Consider the following 21,913-nt stretch of genomic DNA (forward strand, 5'->3'; position numbering starts at 1 on the left):
GGGAAGGAGAGAGGGCAGTAGGGGAAGGAGAGAGGGCAGTAGGGGGGAAGGGGAGAGGGCAGTAGGGGGAAGGAGGGGGAGAGGGCAGTAGGGGGAGGGGAGTGCAAGGGGAAGGGGAGGGCAGTAGGGGGAGCAGAAGGGGGTTAGGGGGCAGTAGGGGAGGAGAGAGGGCAGTTCGGGGGCAGTAGGGGAAGGGGGAGGGCAGGGGAGGAGGACAGTCGGGGGCAGTAGGGGAAGGAGAGAGGGCAGTAGGGGGAGGAGAGGGGCAAGGAGGAGAGAGGGCAGTCAGGGGCAGTAGGGGAAGGTGAGAGGACAGTCGGGGGAGGAGAGAGGGCAGTCGGGGGCAGTAGGGGAAGGAGAGAGGGCAGTCGGGGGACAGTAGGGGAAGGAGGGCAGTCAGGGGAGGAGAGAGGGCAGTCAGGGGCAGTAGGGGAAGGTGAGAGGACAGTCGGGGGAGGAGAGAGGGCAGTCGGGGGCAGTAGGGGAAGGAGAGAGGGCAGTAGGGGGAGGAGAGAGGGCAGTAGGGGAGGAGAGAGGGCAGTAGGGGGAGGAGAGAGGGCAGTAGGGGGAGGAGAGAGGACAGTTGGGGGCAGTAGGGGGAGGAGAGAGGGCAGTAGGGTAGGAGAGAGGGCAGTAGGGGAAGGAGAGAGGGCAGTAGGGGGGAGAGAGGGCAGTCGGGGGCAGTAGGGGAAGGTGAGAGGACAGTCGGGGGCAGTAGGGGGAGGAGAGAGGGCAGTAGGGGGAGGAGAGAGGGCAGTAGGGGGAGGAGAGGGGGAGGGGAGAGAGGGCAGTAGGGGGAGGAGAGAGGGCAGTAGGGGGAGGAGAGAGGGCAGTGGGGGGTGAGAGGACAGTAGGGGGAAGACGGGGGAGCTAGGGGGAGGAGAGAGGGGAGGAGAGAGGGGTAGGGGAGGGGAGCTGCAAGGGGAGCTGCAGGGGAGGAGAGGGGAGAGTAGGGGGAGCAGAAGGGGGTTAGAGGGGGCAGTAGGGGCAGGAGAGAGGGCAGTTGGGGGCAGTAGGGGAAGGAGAGAGGGCAGTCAGGGGAGGAGAGAGGGCAGTCGGGGCAGTAGGGGAAGGAGAGAGGGCAGTAGGGGGAGGAGAGGGGCAGTAGGGGAGGAGAGAGGGCAGTCGGGGGCAGTAGGGGAAGGAGAGAGGGCAGTCGGGGGCAGTAGGGGAAGGTGAGAGGACAGTCGGGGGGAGGAGAGAGGGCAGTCGGGGGCAGTAGGGGAAGGTGAGAGGGCAGTCGGGGGCAGTAGGGGAAGAAAGAGGGCAGTCAGGGGAGGAGAGAGGGCAGTCAGGGGCAGTAGGGGAAGGTGGGAGGACAGTCGGGGAGGAGAGAGGGCAGTCGGGGGCAGTAGGGGAAGGGGAAGGAGAGAGGGCAGTCAGGGGAGTAGGGGAAGGAGAGAGGGCAGTCAGGGGAGGAGAGAGGGCAGTAGGGGGAGGAGAGAGGGCAGTAGGGGGAGGAGAGAGGATAGTTGGGGGGTAGGGGGAGGAGAGAGGGCAGTAGGGTAGGAGAGAGGGCAGTAGGGGAAGAGAGAGGGCAGTCGGGGGCAGTAGGGGAAGGTGAGAGGACAGTCGGGGGGGGAGGAGAGGGAGGGGGAGGAGAGGGGCAGTAGGGGAGGAGAGAGGGCAGTAGGGGGGAGGAGAGAGGGCAGTAGGGGGAGCAGGAGAGGGCAGTAGGGGAGGAGAGAGGGCAGTAGGGGGAGGAGAGAGTGAGAGGACAGTCGGGGGCAGAGGGCAGTAGGGGGGAGGAGCTGCAGAGGGCAGGGGGTTAGAGGGGGGTAAGGAGAGAGGGCAGTCAGGGGAGGAGAGAGGGCAGTAGGGGAAGGGGGAGAGAGGGCAGTCGGGGGCAGGGGAAGGAGAGAGGGCAGTCGGGGGCAGTAGGGGAAGGAGAGAGGGCAGTCGGGGGCAGTAGGGAGGAGGAGAGAGGGCAGTCAGGGGGCAGTAGGGGAGAGAGGACAGTCGGGGCAGTAGGGGGAGGAAAGAGGGCAGGGGGAAGGAGAGGGCAGTCAGGGGGTAGGGGAAGGTGGGGGACAGTCGGGGAGGAGAGAGGGCAGTCGGGGGCAGTAGGGGAAGGAGAGAGGGCAGTCAGGGGAGGAGAGGGCAGTCAGGGGAGGAGAGAGGGCAGTCGGGGGCAGGAGGGGAGGTGAGGGCAGTCGGGGGAGGAGAGAGGGCAGTCGGGGGAGGAGAGTGGGCAGTCGGGGGAGGAGAGTGGGCAGTCGGGGGAGGAGAGTGGGCAGTCGGGGGAGGAGAGTGGGCAGTCGGGGGAGGAGAGAGGGCAGTCGGGGGAGGAGAGTGGGCAGTCGGGGGAGGAGTGGGCAGTCGGGGGGGAAGTGGGCAGGGGGGGAGAGAGGGCAGTCGGGGGAGGAGAGGGCAGTCGGGGGAGGAGAGAGGGCAGTCGGGGGGGAGGAGGGCAGTCGGGGGGGAGAGTGGGCAGTCGGGGGGAGGAGAGGGGCAGTCAGGGGGGGGGGAGAGGGCAGTCGGGGGAGGAGAGAGGGCAGTCGGGGGGAGGAGAGGCAGTCGGGGGGAGGAGAGAGGGAAGTCGGGGGGAGGGGGAGAGTCGGGGGAGGAGAGAGGGCAGTCGGGGGAGACGGGGGCAGTAGGGGAGACATCGGGGCAGTAGGGAGAGGAGAGAGGGCAGTAGGGGAGGAAGGGGAGAGGAGGGGGCAGTAGGGGAGCATCTTGGGCAGTAGGGAGAGGAGAAGGGGGCAGTAGGGGAAGGAGAGAGGGCAGTAGGGGAAGGAGAGAGGGCAGTAGGGCGAGGAGAGAGGGCAGTCGGGGGCAGTAGGGGAAGGAGAGAGGGCAGTCGGGGGCAGTAGGGAGAAGAGGGGGCAGTAGGGGAAGGAGAGAGGGCAGTAGGGAGAGGAGAACGGGAGCATCCCCTGGCTTTGGGGAACACCTGGCCTCCTGACAGGAAATGACCTGGACAGCACGAGCAGAGCCGAACGGCAAGAGAGCTACCATCTGGCATCAGGGCCGTAGTAGAGGAACACACTTCCACGCCTAGGAGGAGCACACACAACCACTAAGACCAGAACTAGCAATCTAGTCCCTCTAGATCTACTGTCCAGTATTGAGTAACACCACAGTATCAGTCTTTTCCCCCCTACTACTGCTCAGTACAGCCAGTCCTCTCGTCCCTTCACCACCATCTAATGTAGGCCAGAGGTTAAAACAAATAGGGCACAAATGTCTTTATAGCTAAGGAAAGCTGTCACATAATCCTCAGAAGTCCCAAAGCAACTATATTTAAAATATGTATTATCATTTCATGCAGTAATTGTAAAGGGAAAACAAGTCAATCACAGAGTAACTTGAGCTGAGTGAGAGATAGCTAGTAGAGAGTAGTTGATAACAGCTGTAGGAATGAGGGGAAAGAGAGAGAAAGAGGCAGAGGAAGAGAGAGCGAGGGGACAGTTTGCGGAGGAAAGCATGTACAGAGTGACAGGTCATCTCTCACTGCTGTCTGGAATCCATAATGTAAACATGCTCTTCCACAGCAGCCAGATAAAACACAGATATACAGTAAAACAGTGAGCACTCTGGGAACAGGAGCAGACACACAGACCTTTGTCTATTTCCATTAGCATTGAGACTCCTCAAACTCTCCCCCTATCTGCCTCTCTGTATAGTATGTGTAATGCAGATACAATAGAAGCTCCATATGACAGGATGACCCTTCCCCCATGTGGGTAGTTCTGGGGCTGAGAGGGGAGAGAGACATGGGGGGTAAGGGGGGTCAGAAGACAGACAGAGGAAAGAGAGACACTGGGGAGTAGAGAGGACAGGAGGCCCAACAGGACCTCTCCACTGACCCTGTGTTATAGGGTGACCACAGCCTGCACTGATGCGTGTGCAGGGGCCAGCAGGGCCAATGTCACAGTGTTCCTCTGAGCCAGTGTGTGTGTGTGTGTGTGTGTGAGAAAGAAAAGTGTGTGTGAGTGTAATACAATTCCCTCTGGGCTTATATCTGCTTACGACTAGCCTTTTATGATGTGCATTTCCTGCCATAAATACACAGAGGAGGAATTCTGAGCTGAGGTTTAACACCCTCCACAAAGCAGACGGTAGGACTGGAGGTGTAAACAACACATTGGAAGTGGTCTAGAGATGGTCCCAGGGTTAAAACCTATATTCCAATGGTAGACCTTCAAAACAGGATTACTGTGGATGAAGGGAACAAGCTGTCTGTATTACTGTACACACTGATGACTACAAGGAAGTGAAGTGGGCTGAGTGTAACACACACACTCCCGTGGTCTAACCTCTTGACTGGTCGTGTCCTGCAGTGGAGTAGTTTAATTTCTGTTGATTAAAGCCTGGGGATCCGTGTGTGTGTGTGTGTACTTGCAGAGCGGGGTCGATGGGTTGATCTGAGAAAAGTCTTCCAATTAAAAATGAGACAAATTTTGAGTCATTTCATAAAAGCAGTGAAACTGGGGAAATAATCTTAATCAAGCCTAATCACCCATGCACCCTCATGCTCCACTTCCCCTGTAACTAGCTCTCTGCTGCAGGGCCTGGGAGAGAGAGGGGGAGGAATGAACAGAGAGAGGGGGAGATGGGGGAGGGAAAAGACAGAAGAAAGGAGAAAGAAAAAGAGAGCGCGAGCTGATGGCCAGAGTGTAAAAGAACTTTTATGTCCCAGGACTGCTCCCGTCCATGGAGACAGAACACGTTGCCATGCCAACCTAAACAGCTTCTTTGGGGAGGTCCGTCGCTCCCTGCTCCCCCTCACACACCCCAAGGACAGAATGGAAAACAAATCCAACTAGTGTGTGTGTGAGAGACAGGGGTGCTCAGAACCTACACTTAGGTTGGAGTCATTAAAACTTGTTTTTCAACCACTCCACAAATTTCTTGTTAACAAACTATAGTTTTGGCAAGTTGGTTAGGACATCTACTTTGTGCAAGACAAGTCATTTTTCCAACAATTGTTTACAGACAGATTATTTCACTTACAATTCATTGTATCACAATTCCAGTGGGTCAGAAATTTACATACACTAAGTTGACTGCCTTTAAACAGCTTGGAAAATTCCAGAAAATGATGTCATGGCTTTAGAAGCTTCTGATAGGCTAATTGACATAATTTGAGTGAATTGGAGGTGTACCTGTGGATATATTTCAAGGCCTACCTTCAAACTCAGTGCCCCTTTGCTTGACATCATGGGAAAATCAAAATAAATCATCCAAGACCTCAGAAAAAAAACTGTAGACCACAAGTCTGGTTCATTCTTGGGAGCAATTTCCAAACGCCTGAAGATACCACATTCATCTAAAAAAAAACAATAGTACTAAAGTATAAACACCATGGGACCACGCAGCCGTCATACCGCTCAGGAAGGAAGTGCATTCTGTCTCCTAGAGATTAACATACTTTGGTGCGAAAAGTGCAAATCAATCCCACAACAACAGCAAAGGACCTTGTGAAGATGCTGGAGGAAACAGGTACAAAAGTATCTATATCCACAGTAAAACGAGCCCGATATCAACATGACCTGAAAGGCCGCTCAGCAAGGAAGAAGCCACTGCTCCAAAACCGCCATAAAAAAGCCAGACTACGGTTTGCAACTGCACATGGGGACTAAGATCATACTTTTTGGAGAAATGTCCTCTGGTCTGATGAAACAAAAATAGAACTGTTTGGCCATAATGACCATCATCATGTTTGGAGGAAAAAGGGGGAGGCTTGCAAGCTGAAGGACACCATCCCAACCGTGAAGCATGGGGGTGGCAGCATCATGTTGTGGGGGTGCTTTGCTGCAGGAGGGACTGGTGCACTTCACAAAATAGATGGCATCATGAGGTAGGAAAATAATGTGGATATATTGAAGCAACATCTCAAGACATCAGTCAGGAAGTTAAAGCTTGGTCGCAAATGGGTCTTCCAAATGGACACTGACCCCAAGCATACTTCCAAAGTTGTGGAAAAATGGCTTAAGGACAACAAAGTCAAGGTATTGGAGTGGCCATCACAAAGCCCTGACCTCAATCCTGTAGAAAATTTGTGGGCAGAACTGGAAAAGTGTGTGTGTGCAAGGAGGCCTACAAACCTGACAGTTCCACCAGCTCTGTCAGGAGGAATGGGCCAAAAGTCATCCAACTTATTGTGGGAAGCTTGTGGAAGGCTACCCGAAACGTTTGACCTAAGTTAAACAATTTAAAGGCAATGCTACCAAATACTAATTGAGTGAATGTAAACCTCTAACCCACTGGGAATGTGATGAAAGAAATAAAAGTTGAAAATAATCACTGACATTTCACATTCTTAAAATAAAGTGGTGATCCTAACTGACCTAAAACAGGGCATTTCTACTAGGATTAAATGTCAGGGATTGTGAAAAACTGAGTTTAAATGTATTTGGCTAAGGTGTACGTAAACTTTCGACAACTGGAAAATAGTGAAAGTCCAGTAAAATATCCGTCCGTAAACCCCCTCTGTCCTCCCACGGCTTACAGTAAGTCACCATCACCCATCCTGCACAGGCTAAAACACAATCATGGGACAGAGCCTGGACTGGGATTTCACACTCACTGTAAATACATACTCTCCTGTAACTGGAGCTGAGAACACACACACACACACACACACCATCGTATCACACACACACAGATATACACCATCGTATCACACACACACACACACACACCATCGTATACACCATTGTTCCTGTTCCCAAGAAAGCTACGGTAACTGAGCTAAACGACTACCGCCCCGTAGCACTCACATCCGTCATCATGAAGTGCTTTGAGAGACTAGTCAAGGACCATATCACCTCCACCCTACCTGACACCCTTGACCCACTCCAATTTGCTTACCGCCCAAATAGGTCCACAGACGATGCAATCTCAACCACACTGCACACTGCCCTAACCCATCTGGACAAGAGGAATACCTATGTGAGAATGCTGTTCATCGACTACAGCTCGGCATTCAACACCATAGTACCCTCCAAGCTCGTCATCAAGCTCGAGACCCTGGGTCTCGACCCCGCCCTGTGCAACTGGGTACTGGACTTCCTGACGGGCCGCCCCCAGGTGGTGAGGGTAGGCAACAACATCTCCTCCCCGCTGATCCTCAACACTGGGGCCCCACAAGGGTGCGTTCTGAGCCCTCTCCTGTACTCCCTGTTCACCCACGACTGCGTGGCCATGCACGCCTCCAACTCAATCATCAACTTTGCGGACGACACAACAGTGGTAGGCTTGATTACCAACAACGACGAGACGGCCTACAGGGAGGAGGTGAGGGCCCTCGGAGTGTGGTGTCAGGAAAATAACCTCACACTCAACGTCAACAAAACTAAGGAGATGATTGTGGACTTCAGGAAACAGCAGAGGGAACACCCCCATCCACATCGATGGAACAGTAGTGGAGAGGGTAGCAAGTTTTAAGTTCCTCGGCATACACATCACAGACAAACTGAATTGGTCCACTCACACAGACAGCATCGTGAGGAAGGCGCAGCAGCGCCTCTTCAACCTCAGGAGGCTGAAGAAATTCGGCTTGTCACCAAAAGCACTCACAAACTTCTACAGATGCACAATCGAGAGCATCCTGGCGGGCTGTATCACCGCCTGGTATGGCAACTGCACCGCCCTCAACCGTAAGGCTCTCCAGAGGGTAGTGAGGTCTGCACAACGCATCACCGGGGGCAAACTACCTGCCCTCCAGGACACCTACACCACCCGATGCTACAGGAAGGCCATAAAGATCATCAAGGACATCAACCACCCGAGCCACTGCCTGTTCACCCCGCTGTCATCCAGAAGGCGAGGTCAGTACAGGTGCATCAAAGCTGGGACCGAGAGACTGAAAAACAGCTTCTATCTCAAGGCCATCAGACTGTTAAACAGCCACCACTAACATTGAGTGGCTACTGCCAACACACTGTCAATGACACTGACTCTACTCCAGCCACTTTACTCATGGGAATTGATGGGAAATGATGTAAATATATCACTAGCCACTTTAAACAATGCTATCTTATATAATGTTACTTACCCTACATTGTTCATCTCATATGCATACGTTGATACTGTACTCTATATCATCGACTGCATCCTTATGTAATACATGTATCACTAGCCACTTTAACTATGCCACTTGGTTTACATACTTATCTCATATGTATATACTGTACTCGATATCATCTACTGTATCTTGCCTATGCTGCTCTGTACCATCACTCATTCATATATCCTTATGTACATATTCCTTATCCCCTTACACTGTGTATAAGACAGTAGTTTTTTTGGAATTGTTAGTTAGATTACTTGCTCGTTATTACCGCATTGTCGGAACTAGAAGCACAAGCATTTCGCTACACTCGCATTAACATCTGCTAACCATGTGTATGTGACAAATAAAATTTGATTTGATTTGATTTGATCACACACACAGAAATACACCATCGTATCACAGACACAGATCTACACCATCATATTACAGACACAGATCTACACCATTATATTACACACACAGATATATATCATCGTATCACACACACATATATACATCATCGTATTGCACACACACACACAGATATACACCATCGTATCACACACACACACAGATATACACCATCGTATTACACACACAGATATACACCATCGTATTACACACACACACACCATGATATTACACACACACCATCATATTACACGCACCATCATCATATTACACACACCATCATCACACACACACACATCATCATCATCATACACACACACCATCATATTACACACACCATCATCATATTACACACACACACACACACCATCATATTACACACACACCATCATATTACACACACACACACACACACACCATCATATTACACACACAGATATACACCATCGTATCACACACACAGATATACACCATCGTATCACACACACAAATATACACCATCATATTAAACACACATATACACCATCATATTACACACACAGATATACACCATCATATTACACACACAGATATACACCATCATATTACACACACACACACACACACCATGATATTACACACACACACCATGATATTACACACACACCATCATATTACACACACCATCATCATATTACACACCATCATCATATTACACACCATCATCATATTACACACCATCATCATATTACACACACACACACACACACACACACCATCATATTACACACACACACACCATCATATTACACACACAGATATACACCATCGTATCACACACACAGATATACACCATCGTATCACACACACAGATATACACCATCGTATCACACACACAAATATACACCATCATATACACACACACACACACACACACACACCATCATATTACACACACAGATATACACCATCGTATCACACACACAGATATACACCATCGTATTACACACACACACACCATGATATTACACACACACACCATGATATTACACACACCATCATCATATTACACACACACACACACACACCATCATATTACACACACACACACACACACCATCATATTACACACACAGATATACACCATCGTATCACACACACAGATATACACCATCGTATCACACACACAAATATACACCATCATATTACACACAGATATACACCATCATATTACACACACACGCAATCATATTACACACACACACCATCATATTACACACACAGATATACACCATCATATTACACACACACAGATATACACCATCGTATTACACACACAGATATACACCATCGTATCACACACACAGATATACACCCTCGTATCACACACACACAGATATACACCCTCGTATCACACACACACAGATATACACCCTCGTATCACACACACAGATATACACCATCGTATCACAGACACAGATATACACCATCATATTACACACAGATATACACCATCGTATCACACACACACAGATATACACCATCGTATTACACACACAGATATACACCATCGTATCACACACACACACACACACAGATATACACCATCGTATCACAGACACAGATATACACCATCGCATCACACACAGATATACACCATCGTATCACACACACACACAGATATACACCATCGTATCACACACACACACACACACAGAAATACACCATCGTATCACAGACACAGATCTATACCATCGTATTACAGACACAGATCTACACCATCATATTACACACACAGATATACATCATCGTATCGCAGACACACACACCATCATATTACACACACACACACCATCATATTACACACACACACCATCGCATCACACACAGATATACACCATCGTATCACACACACACACACAGATATACACCATCGTATCACACACACACACACAGAAATACACCATCGTATCACAGACACAGATCTATACCATCGTATTACAGACACAGATCTACACCATCATATTACACACACAGATATACATCATCGTATCGCAGACACACACACCATCATATTACACACACACCATCATATTACACACACACACCATCATATTACACACACACACCATCATATTACACACACACACCATCATATTACACACACACACACCATCATATTACACACACACACCATCATATTACACACACACACCATCATATTACACACACACACCATCATATTACACACACACACCATCATATTACACACACACACACACCATCATATTACACACACACACACACCATCATATTACACACACACACACCATCATATTACACACACACACACACACACACCATCATATTACACACACACACACCATCATATTACACACACACACAGATATACACTATCATATTACACACACACAGATATACACCATCGTATCACACACACAAATATACACCATCGTATTACACACACAGATATACACCATCATATTACACGCACACACACCATCATATTACACACACACACACACACACACCATCATATTACACACACACACACACACACCATCATATTACACACACACCATCATATTACACACACAGATATACACCATCATATTACACACACAGAGATATACACCATCGTATCACATACACACACACACACACACACACACACAGATATACACCATCGTGTCACACACACACACACAGATATACACCATCGTATCACACACACAGATATACACCATCGTATTACACACATAGATATACACCATCGTATCACACACACAAACCCCCATCTTAAGCTACCTCCCACTATGGGACAATGGAGGGGGTGGATGACTGTGTGCTAAACCAAAAATGGGTCTACCCGGGTTGGCAGGAATCCTAACAGGCAATGGAAAAAACTCAAGGAGTGACAGAGAATGGGGATGTGGCTATTATGGTGTGTCTGCTGTATCCAACTATGTACAATATGGACCATATGTGCATGAATTTGATGGTATTTGCTGCTGCTGGGTTGAGTTCCTGACCCCATCCCCAGGTCCTGGTGTGTGTATGAATGTGCTGTCAGTGACTCCTTTGAGACATACAGTCCTACACCTTAATACAGCATCAACCAAATGGGAGCCACAGTCAATGTAATAACACCCCATAAACACTGAAGAAATGAGACTCAAACTATTGGCCTCTATACCTCTGAATATTTGCCACAACCCCCCTCTCCTCCCTCCCTCCTGCCCCCACCATCGATATCTCACACACTAAAACCACAACTGAAAATGAAAATGATCGAAGTGACTATTAAAACTATTTACAGCTTGCACACATCACACACTAACCATGTCTGAGACAGACAGAAAGGAGCCAGCCAATAATCTGCCACATCTGAAAAGTGTGATGAGGCTCATGTCCAATTACAGTCAGCCTCTGCTATTCAGTGACATTATTAGCCAATCATCTTCTACCTCCCACTTCTTGTGTTGACTGCAGAGCACTTGGTTCAAGAGCTCATTTCCTAGTCTGAGCTCTAAGCGGAACCATTTCTTGGCAAACACCATTTCTCCCTTTAATTGAACCCATACTTTAACTTCACTCACAGAACTCATACAGTATTCATTCATCACACATGCACGCACACACATGCACGTGCGCACGCACACGCACACACACACACACACACACACCTTTAGGCTACACACTTCCCTTCAATTAAATCCACACTAGACATTCCCTCATTCAGACTCTCCAGGTTTGTGTCAAATTGCTAGTATTTTTGTTTTGTCCACTTCTTCTTGTCCTCCTCTCAATCCCTTCTTTCCCTGAGAGAGGTTGAGATAATGTCTATTCTCCCGCTGAGGACATGGACAACGCCTCTACTTCCTGTACCCCTCGATCAGCAGCAGCTGATGTTGGTAAACAACATCCCCTCTGACTAGGAGACTCGCAGCTGTTCCTGGGTTTGTTGCGTCTGTGAGTTGGTGTCTGTGCGTGCATGCATTTCTGTGTGTGTGTGTGTGTGTGTGTGTGTGTGTTTTAAACAGGCCATTAGTGCAGCATCATGCTTGTCTGTAGGAGGGATGCGCTGCTCTTCACTGTGTGTCCTTGAAGGCGGTTGTTAGGAGGGTCAGAGGGTAAGAGACCGTTAGCCTGCCTTTAACCTGCTGTGCGTCTGTCTGTTCTGCTAGTCACTCTGTCCGTATGCTCATTCAATCCTCCTCCTGTTATCTAATCTGGTAGTTTGTGTATGTGAGTGTGTGTCTGTTAAACCCAGGCTGTTTACTGTAGCCAAGGGGAACAGAAAAGGGGATTTGTAAAAACATTGTTCTCATGGCGACCAGGTTTCACTCAGCATCTGGTTTCTATTTGATTCCTTTAATTGGGATGAATGTGACAATCAATGTTATTCTCTGCTGCTCGGACAAAGACGGACCCCTGACTCATATTACACACAAACCATTTAATCTGCAACCATAAAAACCAAATCAACACACAGACGGACACGGATACGCCCACACTGCTCAGAAAAAGTCTTCTCTTTCCCAGACACACCTGGTGTGCATTTACAGGGTCATTTCTAGTGAAGTGTTTACAGAGAGTCACGTTTTTAACATGGCCTACATCCCTGGACCAGCGCCTGCCAGGAGGCCCCTCAGCCAAATAGGACAGAAAGAGAAAAAAAAAGAGGCCAGAAGTCTTCCTTAGCAGCTTTACAGTGAGAGGGAGAGAAGGAGGCAGAGAGAAAAGGAGAGAGAAGATTTAGATAAACCGAGTGAGAAAACTACCCAACCATGTCCATGTGTGTGATAACTGTGGTAATAATAAGCAGTGTAATATTTCCAGGTGTTTGCTAGCTAGAGAAGGTAAAGAGTGGGCCAAACTAAAAGCACCACTAATTATGAGCTATGTGGCTGGGGAGGACTGTGTAGCTTCAAGGTTAGAGAACCTCAAACTGGGGGAGGTACACTGTGACATGGTGGTACAGAGCTAATTCATCATTCCCAGAGCTGGCCACAAGCCCTGCTGCCACACAGAGACACACAGAGCAGTTGGAGACACACAGACCTGTCCAGACAGAGAGAAAAGCTCCAGAGAGACCAGCTCCCGACCACTAGATTGTAAATGTTCTCACCAAGTACATTGCAAGTGGGCAGGGCCCAGCAAAGCTAAGATAGTACACAGACACCAGGGGAGAGGTCAAAGTGCACACACACATACACCCTCTGCAGAAGGTTCCCACAGTCATGTTTGTTACCATGTGACCTGACAGGGGGGTGTGTGAGCGAGAAGCGGGGAGAGAGATGGGGTGTGAAGTCACTAACAGTCCTCCTACCATCAGCAGCACAGAGGTACAAACAACAGTGTCTTCTCCATCTCTCTGCTACCATATGAACAGTTAACTGCTGTCCTTCTAGAATGACTATAAAGTGGTGATACGTTGCATCTGGTTCAGCTTCGTCTTATCGAGAGCATGGTGTAATTTATGGTTACAGTATTAGTGTTCAGCATTGGTGTGCTTCTGTTAAGGTTTTATTATGGTTATGTTCAGTACTAACCGGTGAGTTTCTGCAGCAGGGGGCTGAGCTCCGCCTCTCTGGTGATGACCAGGGTGAGTGCTCCAATCAGCTCCCTCTCCACCTTTTCCTCCTCCTCTTCATTGTCTGCAGGCTGGGCCTCTCCAGCCAGTGAGTACAGGTAGACAAGCAGCACCAGCAGCTCATCAGGACCACACTCCTCCTCCCCCAACCGGGACCCTGAACTGTACTCTGAGCTGGACCCCTCCTCACCCTTAGCAGCGCGAGGTTTCATCAGGGGCAGAAGCTGTCGCAGAACACCAGCAAAGTCAGAGTCTCCCAGAGCCTGCAAACCACACAGGATACACAGAGACATTTTAGAGATATGAAGTAGAAACTACAAACTGAGTAACACAAAACACATCAAATCACCACACACATACAGAGCCTTCAGAAAGTGTTCACACCGCTTGACTTCTTCCACATTTTGCTGTGTTAAAGCCTGAATTTAAAATGGACTAAATAGAGATTTTGTGTCACTGATCTACACACATAGTGGTTAACATGAGTTTAAAATTGACTACCCCATCTCTGTACCCCACACATACAGTTATCTGTAAGGTCCCTCAGTCGAGCAGTGAATTTCAAGCACAGATTCAACCACAAAGACCAGGGAGGTTTTCCAATGGTTCTCAAAGTAGGGCACCTATTGGTCGACGAGCAAAAAAAAAAAAAGCAGACATTGAATATCCCTTTAAGTATGGTGAAGTTATTAATGACCCTGTGGATGGTGTATCAATCCACCCAGTCAGTATAAAGATACAGGCGCCCTTTCTAACTCAGATGCCGGAGAGGAAGGAAACCACTCAGAGATTTCACCATGAGGCCAATGGTGATTTTAAATCAGTTACAGTTTAATGGCTGTGATAGGAGATAACTGAGGATGGATCAACAACATCATAGTTACTCCACAATACTACCTTAAATTGAAAAGAAGTGAAAAGAAGGAAGCCTGTACAGAATAACAAATGTTCCAAAAAAGGCTGTATGCAATAAGACACTAAAGTAATACTGTAAAAAATGTGGCAAAGAAAAACAAAAAAACAAACATTATGTTTGGTGCAAATCCAACAACACATCACTGAGTACCACTTAATATTTTCAAGCATGGTGGTGGCTGCATCAAGTTATGGGTGTGCTTGTCATCGGCAAGGACTAAGGAGTTTTTGGAGGATACAAAAAAACGTAGTAGAGCTAAGCACAGGCAAAACCCTAGAGGAAAACCTGGTTCAGTCTGCTTTCCAACAGACACTGGGAGACAAATTCACCTTTCAGCAGGACAATAACCTAAAACAGAAGGCCAAATATACACCGGAGTTGCTTACTAAGACGACATTGAATGTTCCTTAGTGGCCTAGTTACAGTTTTGATTTAGAAATCGTCTTGAAAATCTATGGCAAGACTTGAAAATGGCTGTCTAGCAATGATCAACAATAATGTGAAAATATTGTACAATCCAGGTGTGGAAGCACTGCTATGGAAAATGTTGAAGTATTACAATACCAACACAAAGTCAATGAATGTCTAGATCGGCATGTTTTGGCATTTGCTTATTTTATGACTATGAGTCCAGTTTTATGGAAATGATTTTTTACTCTTCTTCATTGTGCATTAATTTTATGATGCAACTGTGTATAAGAAATGATTGACCTGTTCATTGGCATGTATACACACACAGAGCGTGTGTTTCTGTACTGTTTAGGAGCAGTGACCTGTTCATTGGCATGCATACACACACAGAGCGTGTGTTTTCGTACTGTTTAGGAGCAGTGACCTGTTCATTGGCATGCATACACACACAGAGCGTGTGTTTCTGTACTGTTTAGGAGCAGTGACCTGTTCATTGGCATGTATACACACACAGAGCGTGTGTTTCTGTACTGTTTAGGAGCAGTGACCTGTTCATTGGCATGTATACACACACAGAGCGTGTGTTTCTGTACTGTTTAGGAGCAGTGACCTGTTCATTGGCATGCATACACACACAGAGCGTGTGTTTCTGTACTGTTTAGGAGCAGTGACCTGTTCATTGGCATGCATACACACACAGAGCGTGTGTTTCTGTACTGTTTAGGAGCAGTGACCTGTTCATTGGCATGCATACACACACAGAGCGTGTGTTTTCGTACTGTTTAGGAGCAGTGACCTGTTCATTGGCATGCATACACACACAGAGCGTGTGTTTCTGTACTGTTTAGGAGCAGTGACCTGTTCATTGGCATGTATACACACACAGAGCGTGTGTTTCCGTACTGTTTAGGAGCAGTGACCTGTTCATTGGCATGCATACACACACAGAGCGTGTGTTTCCGTACTGTTTAGGAGCAGGAGCAGTGACCTGTTCATTGGCATGCATACACACACAGAGCGTGTGTTTCTGTACTGTTTAGGAGCAGTGACCTGTTCATTGGCATGCATACACACACAGAGCGTGTGTTTCTGTACTGTTTAGGAGCAGTGACCTGTTCATTGGCATGCATACACACACAGAGCGTGTGTTTCTGTACTGTTTAGGAGCAGTGACCTGTTCATTGGCATGCATACACACACAGAGCGTGTGTTTCCGTACTGTTTAGGAGCAGTGACCTGTTCATTGGCATGCATACACACACAGAGCGTGTGTTTCTGTACTGTTTAGGAGCAGTGACCTGTTCATTGGCATGCATACACACACAGAGCGTGTGTTTCTGTACTGTTTAGGAGCAGTGACCTGTTCATTGGCATGCATACACACACAGAGCGTGTTTCTGTACTGTTTAGGAGCAGTGACCTGTTCATTGGCATGCATACACACACAGAGCGTGTGTTTCTGTACTGTTTAGGAGCAGTGACCTGTTCATTGGCATGCATACAAACACAGAGCGTGTGTTTTCGTACTGTTTAGGAGCAGTGAACATTTCATTGGCATGCATACACACACAGAGCGTGTGTTTCTGTACTGTTTAGGAGCAGTGACCTGTTCATTGGCATGTATACACACACAGAGCGTGTGTTTCCGTACTGTTTAGGAGCAGTGACCTGTTCATTGGCATGCATACACACACAGAGCGTGTGTTTCTGTACTGTTTAGGAGCAGTGACCTGTTCATTGGCATGTATACACACACAGAGCGTGTGTTTCCGTACTGTTTAGGAGCAGTGACCTGTTCATTGGCATGCATACACACACAGAGCGTGTGTTTCTGTACTGTTTAGGAGCAGTGACCTGTTCATTGGCATGCATACACACACAGAGCGTGTGTTTCCGTACTGTTTAGGAGCAGTGACCTGTGTCTCGGTGTTGCTGGGAGTCAGTTTGCGCCCATGCTGGTTCTGCCTGTCCTGGCCCACATGATTTTCATACAGCACAATATACAGCCTAAGTCAGAATGAGCTCATACCCCTATTAACCAGGGGTGTGTGTAGAAAAGAGTGAGAACGAGAGAGAGGAGAGAGAGAGATAGAGAGAAGGAAAGAACGTGAAAAAGAGAGAAGGAGTGAGAGAAGCTGCAGTCGGATGCCTCTGGATAGATGACAATTTAATGAGTGTTAAGACCTCAATGTTCCTCCCATCAAGAGAAACAGGCTCTCTCTCTACCCAGCTCCTATCCTATCACTGAGCTCTGAGCCCTGGGGCCTGGTCTGGTCCACTGAGGGGATCCGGTGTCCAACCCATCACAAACTTCCTCTGGGCCAGGGAGAAGGGAATCAGCATCAGTACTAACTGCCTTTGAGAGTGTGCATGTGTGTGAATTCAGACATGGGTTCTGAGAGTACGAGTGCTGATCTGTCCATATAATCTTATTCATTATGGAAAAAAAGCAAAAATGAAGCAGCACTCCCACTCTCAGTCCCCTCTGTGTATACGGGCCCTGGTCTCACGGGCCCAATGATCCAATGACCATCACAGTTGGCACTACCCTCTAGCAGTGTTACACGTGAGAACTAGAGTCTAAATGTGCTTGATATCTATCTAGGGCAAGTACAGGGCTCCCGAGTGGCGCAGCGGTCTAAGGCACTGCATCTCAGTGCTAAAGGGATCACTACAGACACCCTGGTTCGAATCCAGGCTGTATCACAACCGGCCGTGATTGGGAATAGTAGGCCGTCATTGTAAATAAGAATTTGTTCCTAACTGACTTGACTAGTTAAATAAAGGTTCAATAAAAAAAATACATGATGCATTACTGTAGTGTGTCAGAGCTCTGAGTCTCCTTTTCTCTTCCAGCTAGGCCTCAGCCCCAGCCAACCACCGCCCCCAAGGGGTATTCAAACATACAAACCAAATCACAGAACACATTTTTCTCCTTAAACATTGTGAAATCAAATACCTCTCCGAGCTGCACTCACAACTATTTGCCAAACAATGTTTGGGCTCTTTCCCTTCTTTTCTCCATTGTGAGTTGAGAGTAGAGAGTAGAAAGTAGAGTGTAGAGAGAGTAGAGAAAGTAGAGAGTGGAGAGAAAGTAGAGTGTAGAGAGTAGACAGGAGAATGCAGAGAGTAGAAAGTAGAGAGTAGAGAGGAGAAAGTAGACAGGAGAAAGCAGAGAGTAGAAAGTAGAGAGTAGAGAGGAGAGAGTAGAGAGGAGAAAGTAGAGTGTAGAGAGAGTAGAGAAAGTAGACAGGAGAATGCAGAGTAGAAAGGAGAAAGTAGAGGAGAAAGTAGAGTGTAGAGAGAGTAGAGAAAGTAGAGAGGAGAGAAAGTAGAGAGTAGACAGGAGAATGCAGAGAGTAGAAAGTAGAGAGGAGAAAGTAGAGAGGAGAGAGAAAGTAGAGAGTAGACAGGAGAAAGCAGAGAGTATAAAGTAGAGAGGAGAGAGTAGAGAGGAGAAAGTAGAGAGTAGAGAGGAGAGGAGAAAGTAGAGAGGAGAGAGTAGACAGGAGAAAGCAGAGAGGAGAAAGTAGAGGAGAGAGAAAGTAGAGAGGAGAAAGTAGAGGAGAGAGAAAGCAGAGAGGAGAAAGTAGAGGAGAGAGAAAGTAGAGAGGAGAAAGTAGAGAGTAGAAAGTAGAGAGGAGAAAGTAGAGAGGAGAGAGAAAGTAGAGAGTAGACAGGAGAAAGCAGAGAGTATAAAGTAGAGAGGAGAGAGTAGAGAGGAGAAAGTAGAGAGTAGAGAGGAGAGGAGAAAGTAGAGAGGAGAAAGTAGAGAGGAGAAAGTAGAGAGGAGAAAGTAGACAGGAGAAAGCAGAGAGGAGAAAGTAGAGGAGAGAGAAAGTAGAGAGGAGAAAGTAGAGGAGAGAGAAAGTAGAGAGGAGTAGAGAGTAGAGAGGAGAAAGTAGAGAGTAGAGAGAGTAGAGAGTAGAGAGTAGAAAGAGAGAGAGTAGAGAGTAGAAAGTAGAGGAGAAAGTAGAGAGTAGAAAGTAGAAAGGAGAGAGAAAGTAGAGAGTAGAAAGTAGAGAGTAGAAAGTAGAGGAGAGAGAAAGTAGAGAGTAGAGAGTAGAAAGTAGAGAGTAGAAAGTAGAGAGGCGTAGAGGGTAGAGAGGAGAAAGTAGAGAGGAGAAAGTGGAGAGTATAGAGAAGAAAGTAGAGAGTAGAAAGTAGAGCAGAAAGTAGAGAGAGAGAAGTAGAGAGGAGAAAGTAGAGAGGAGAAAGTAGAGAGGAGAAAGTAGAGAGGAGAAAGAAAGTAGAAAGGAGAGAGAAAGTAGAGAGGAGAAAGTAGAGGAGAGAGAAAGTAGAGAGGAGTAGAGAGAGAAAGTAGAAAGGAGAAAGTAGAGAGTAGAAAGTAGAGGAGAAAGTAGAGGAGAGAGAAAGTAGAGAGAGAAAGTAGAGAGTAGACAGGAGAAAGCAGAGAGTATAAAGTAGAGAGGAGAAGTAGAGAGGAGAAAGTAGAGAGTAGAGAGGAGAAAGTAGAGAGGAGAGAGGAGAAAGTAGAGAGGAGAAAGGAGAAAGTAGAGAGGAGAAAGTAGAAAGTAGAGAGGAGAAAGTAGAGGAGAAAGTAGAGAGGAGAAAGTAGAGAGTAGAGAAAGTAGAGAGAGAAAGTAGAGGAGTAGAGAGTAGAGAGGAGAAAGTAGAGAGAGTAGAGAGTAGAGAGTAGAGAGTAGAGAGGAGAGAGAGTAGAGAGTAGAAAGTAGAGAGGAGAGAGTAGAGAGGAGAAAGTAGAGAGGAGAAAGGAGAGAGAAAGTAGAGAGTAGAAAGTAGAGAGTAGAAAGTAGAGGAGAGAGAAAGTAGAGAGTAGAAAGTAGAGAGGAGTAGAGGGTAGAGAGGAGAAAGTAGAGAGGAGAAAGTGGAGAGTATAGAGAAGAAAGTAGAGAGTAGAAAGTAGAGCAGAAAGTAGAGAGGAGAGAGTAGAGAGGAGAAAGTAGAGAGGAGAAAGTAGAGAGGAGAAAGTAGAGAGGAGAAAGAAAGTAGAGAGGAGAGAGTAGAGAGGAGAAAGTAGAAAGTAGAGAGGAGAAAGTAGAGTAGAGAGGAGAAAGTAGAGAGGAGAGAGTAGAGAGGAGAAAGTAGAGAAGAAAGTAGAGAGTAGACAGGAGAAAGCAGAGAGTATAAAGTAGAGAGGAGAGAGTAGAGAGGAGAAAGTAGAGAGAGAGGAGAAAGTAGAGAGAGAGAGAGAAAGTAGAGAGGAGAAAGTAGAGAGGAGAAAGTAGAGAGGAGAGAGTAGACAGGAGAAAGCAGAGAGGAGAAAGTAGAGGAGAGAGAAAGTAGAGAGGAGAAAGTAGAGGAGAGAGAAAGTAGAGTGGAGAGGAGAAAGAGGAGAAAGTGGAGTAGAAAGGAGAGAGAAGTAGAAAGTAGAGGAGATAGTAGAGAGGAGAAAGTAGAGAGGAGAAAGAGAGGAGAAAGTAGAGAGTAGAAAGTAGAGAGAGAAAGTAGAGGAGAGAGAAAGTAGAGAGTAGAGAAGAGAAAGTAGAGAGTAGAAAGTAGAGAGGAGTAGAGGGTAGAGAGGAGAAAGTAGAGAGGAGAAAGTGGAGAGTATAGAGAAGAAAGTAGAGAGTAGAAAGTAGAGAGGAGAGAGTAGAGAGGAGAAGAGAGGAGAAAGTAGAGAGGAGAAAGTAGAGAGGAGAAAGTAGAGAGGAGAAAGAAAGTAGAAAGTAGAAAGTAGAGAGGAGAAAGTAGAGGAGAGAGAAAGTAGAGAGGAGTAGAGAGTAGAGAGGAGAAAGGAGAGAGTAGAGTGTAGAAAGTGGAGGAGAAAGTAGAGAGGAGAAAGTAGAGAGGAGAAAGAGAGAAAGTAGAGAGGAGAAAGTAGAGAGAGAGAAAGAAGAGTAGAGAGAGAAAGAGAAGTAGAAAGTAGAGAGGAGAAAGGGTAGAGAGGAGAAAGTAGAGAGGAGAAAGTGGAGAAAGGAGAAGAAAGTAGAGAGGAAAGAAGCAGAAAGTAGAGAGGAGAAAGTAGAGAGGAGAAAGTAGAGAGGAGAAAGTAGAGAGGAGAAAGAAAGTAGAAAGGAGAGAGTAGAGAGGAGAAAGGAGAGAGGAGAGAGTAGACAGGAGAAAGTAGAGAGTGGAGAGGAGAAAGTAGAGGAGAAAGTAGAGAGGAGAGAGTAGACAGGAGAAAGCAGAGAGTAGACAGTAGAGGAGAGAGAAAGTAGAGAGTGGAGAGGAGAAAGTAGAGAGGAGAAAGTAGAGAGTGGAGAGGAGAAAGTAGAGAGTGGAGAGGAGAAAGTAGAGTGGAGAGGAGAAAGTAGAGAGTGGAGAGGAGCAAGTAGAGAGTGGAGAGGAGCAAGTAGAGAGTAGAGAGGAGAAAGTAGAGAGTGGAGAGTAGAGAGGAGAAAGTAGAGAGTGGAGAGTAGAGAGGAGAAAGTAGAGAGGAGAAAGTAGAGAGTAGAGTGTAGAGAGGAGAAAGTAGAGAGTGGAGAGTAGAGTGTAGAGAGGAGAAAGTAGAGAGTGGAGAGTAGAGTGTAGAGAGGAGAAAGTAGAGAGTAGAGGAGAGAGTAGAGTGTAGAAAGTAGAGAGTATAAAGTATAAAGTAGAGAGGAGAAAGTAGAGAGTGGAGAGTAGTGTAGAGAGGAGAAAGAAGAGAGTA

At 47.3% G+C, this 21,913-nt stretch overlaps 1 protein-coding gene across 1 annotated transcript in view; it reads right to left on the reverse strand.

Annotated features, from left to right (window-relative positions):
* The window catches only part of LOC112251597 (sec1 family domain-containing protein 2), a 186,703-nt gene that overhangs the window by 78,409 nt on the left and 86,381 nt on the right, over positions 1-21,913 (reverse strand). Inside the window, exon 5 of the mRNA XM_042322251.1 lies at positions 13,969-14,272. Coding sequence (XP_042178185.1) covers positions 13,969-14,272 — 304 coding nt within the window. The remainder of the gene's footprint in view (positions 1-13,968; positions 14,273-21,913) is intronic.

The sequence above is a fragment of the Oncorhynchus tshawytscha genome, linkage group LG05 (genome assembly GCF_018296145.1).
Source record: "Oncorhynchus tshawytscha isolate Ot180627B linkage group LG05, Otsh_v2.0, whole genome shotgun sequence".
Classification (NCBI taxonomy): domain Eukaryota; kingdom Metazoa; phylum Chordata; class Actinopteri; order Salmoniformes; family Salmonidae; genus Oncorhynchus; species Oncorhynchus tshawytscha.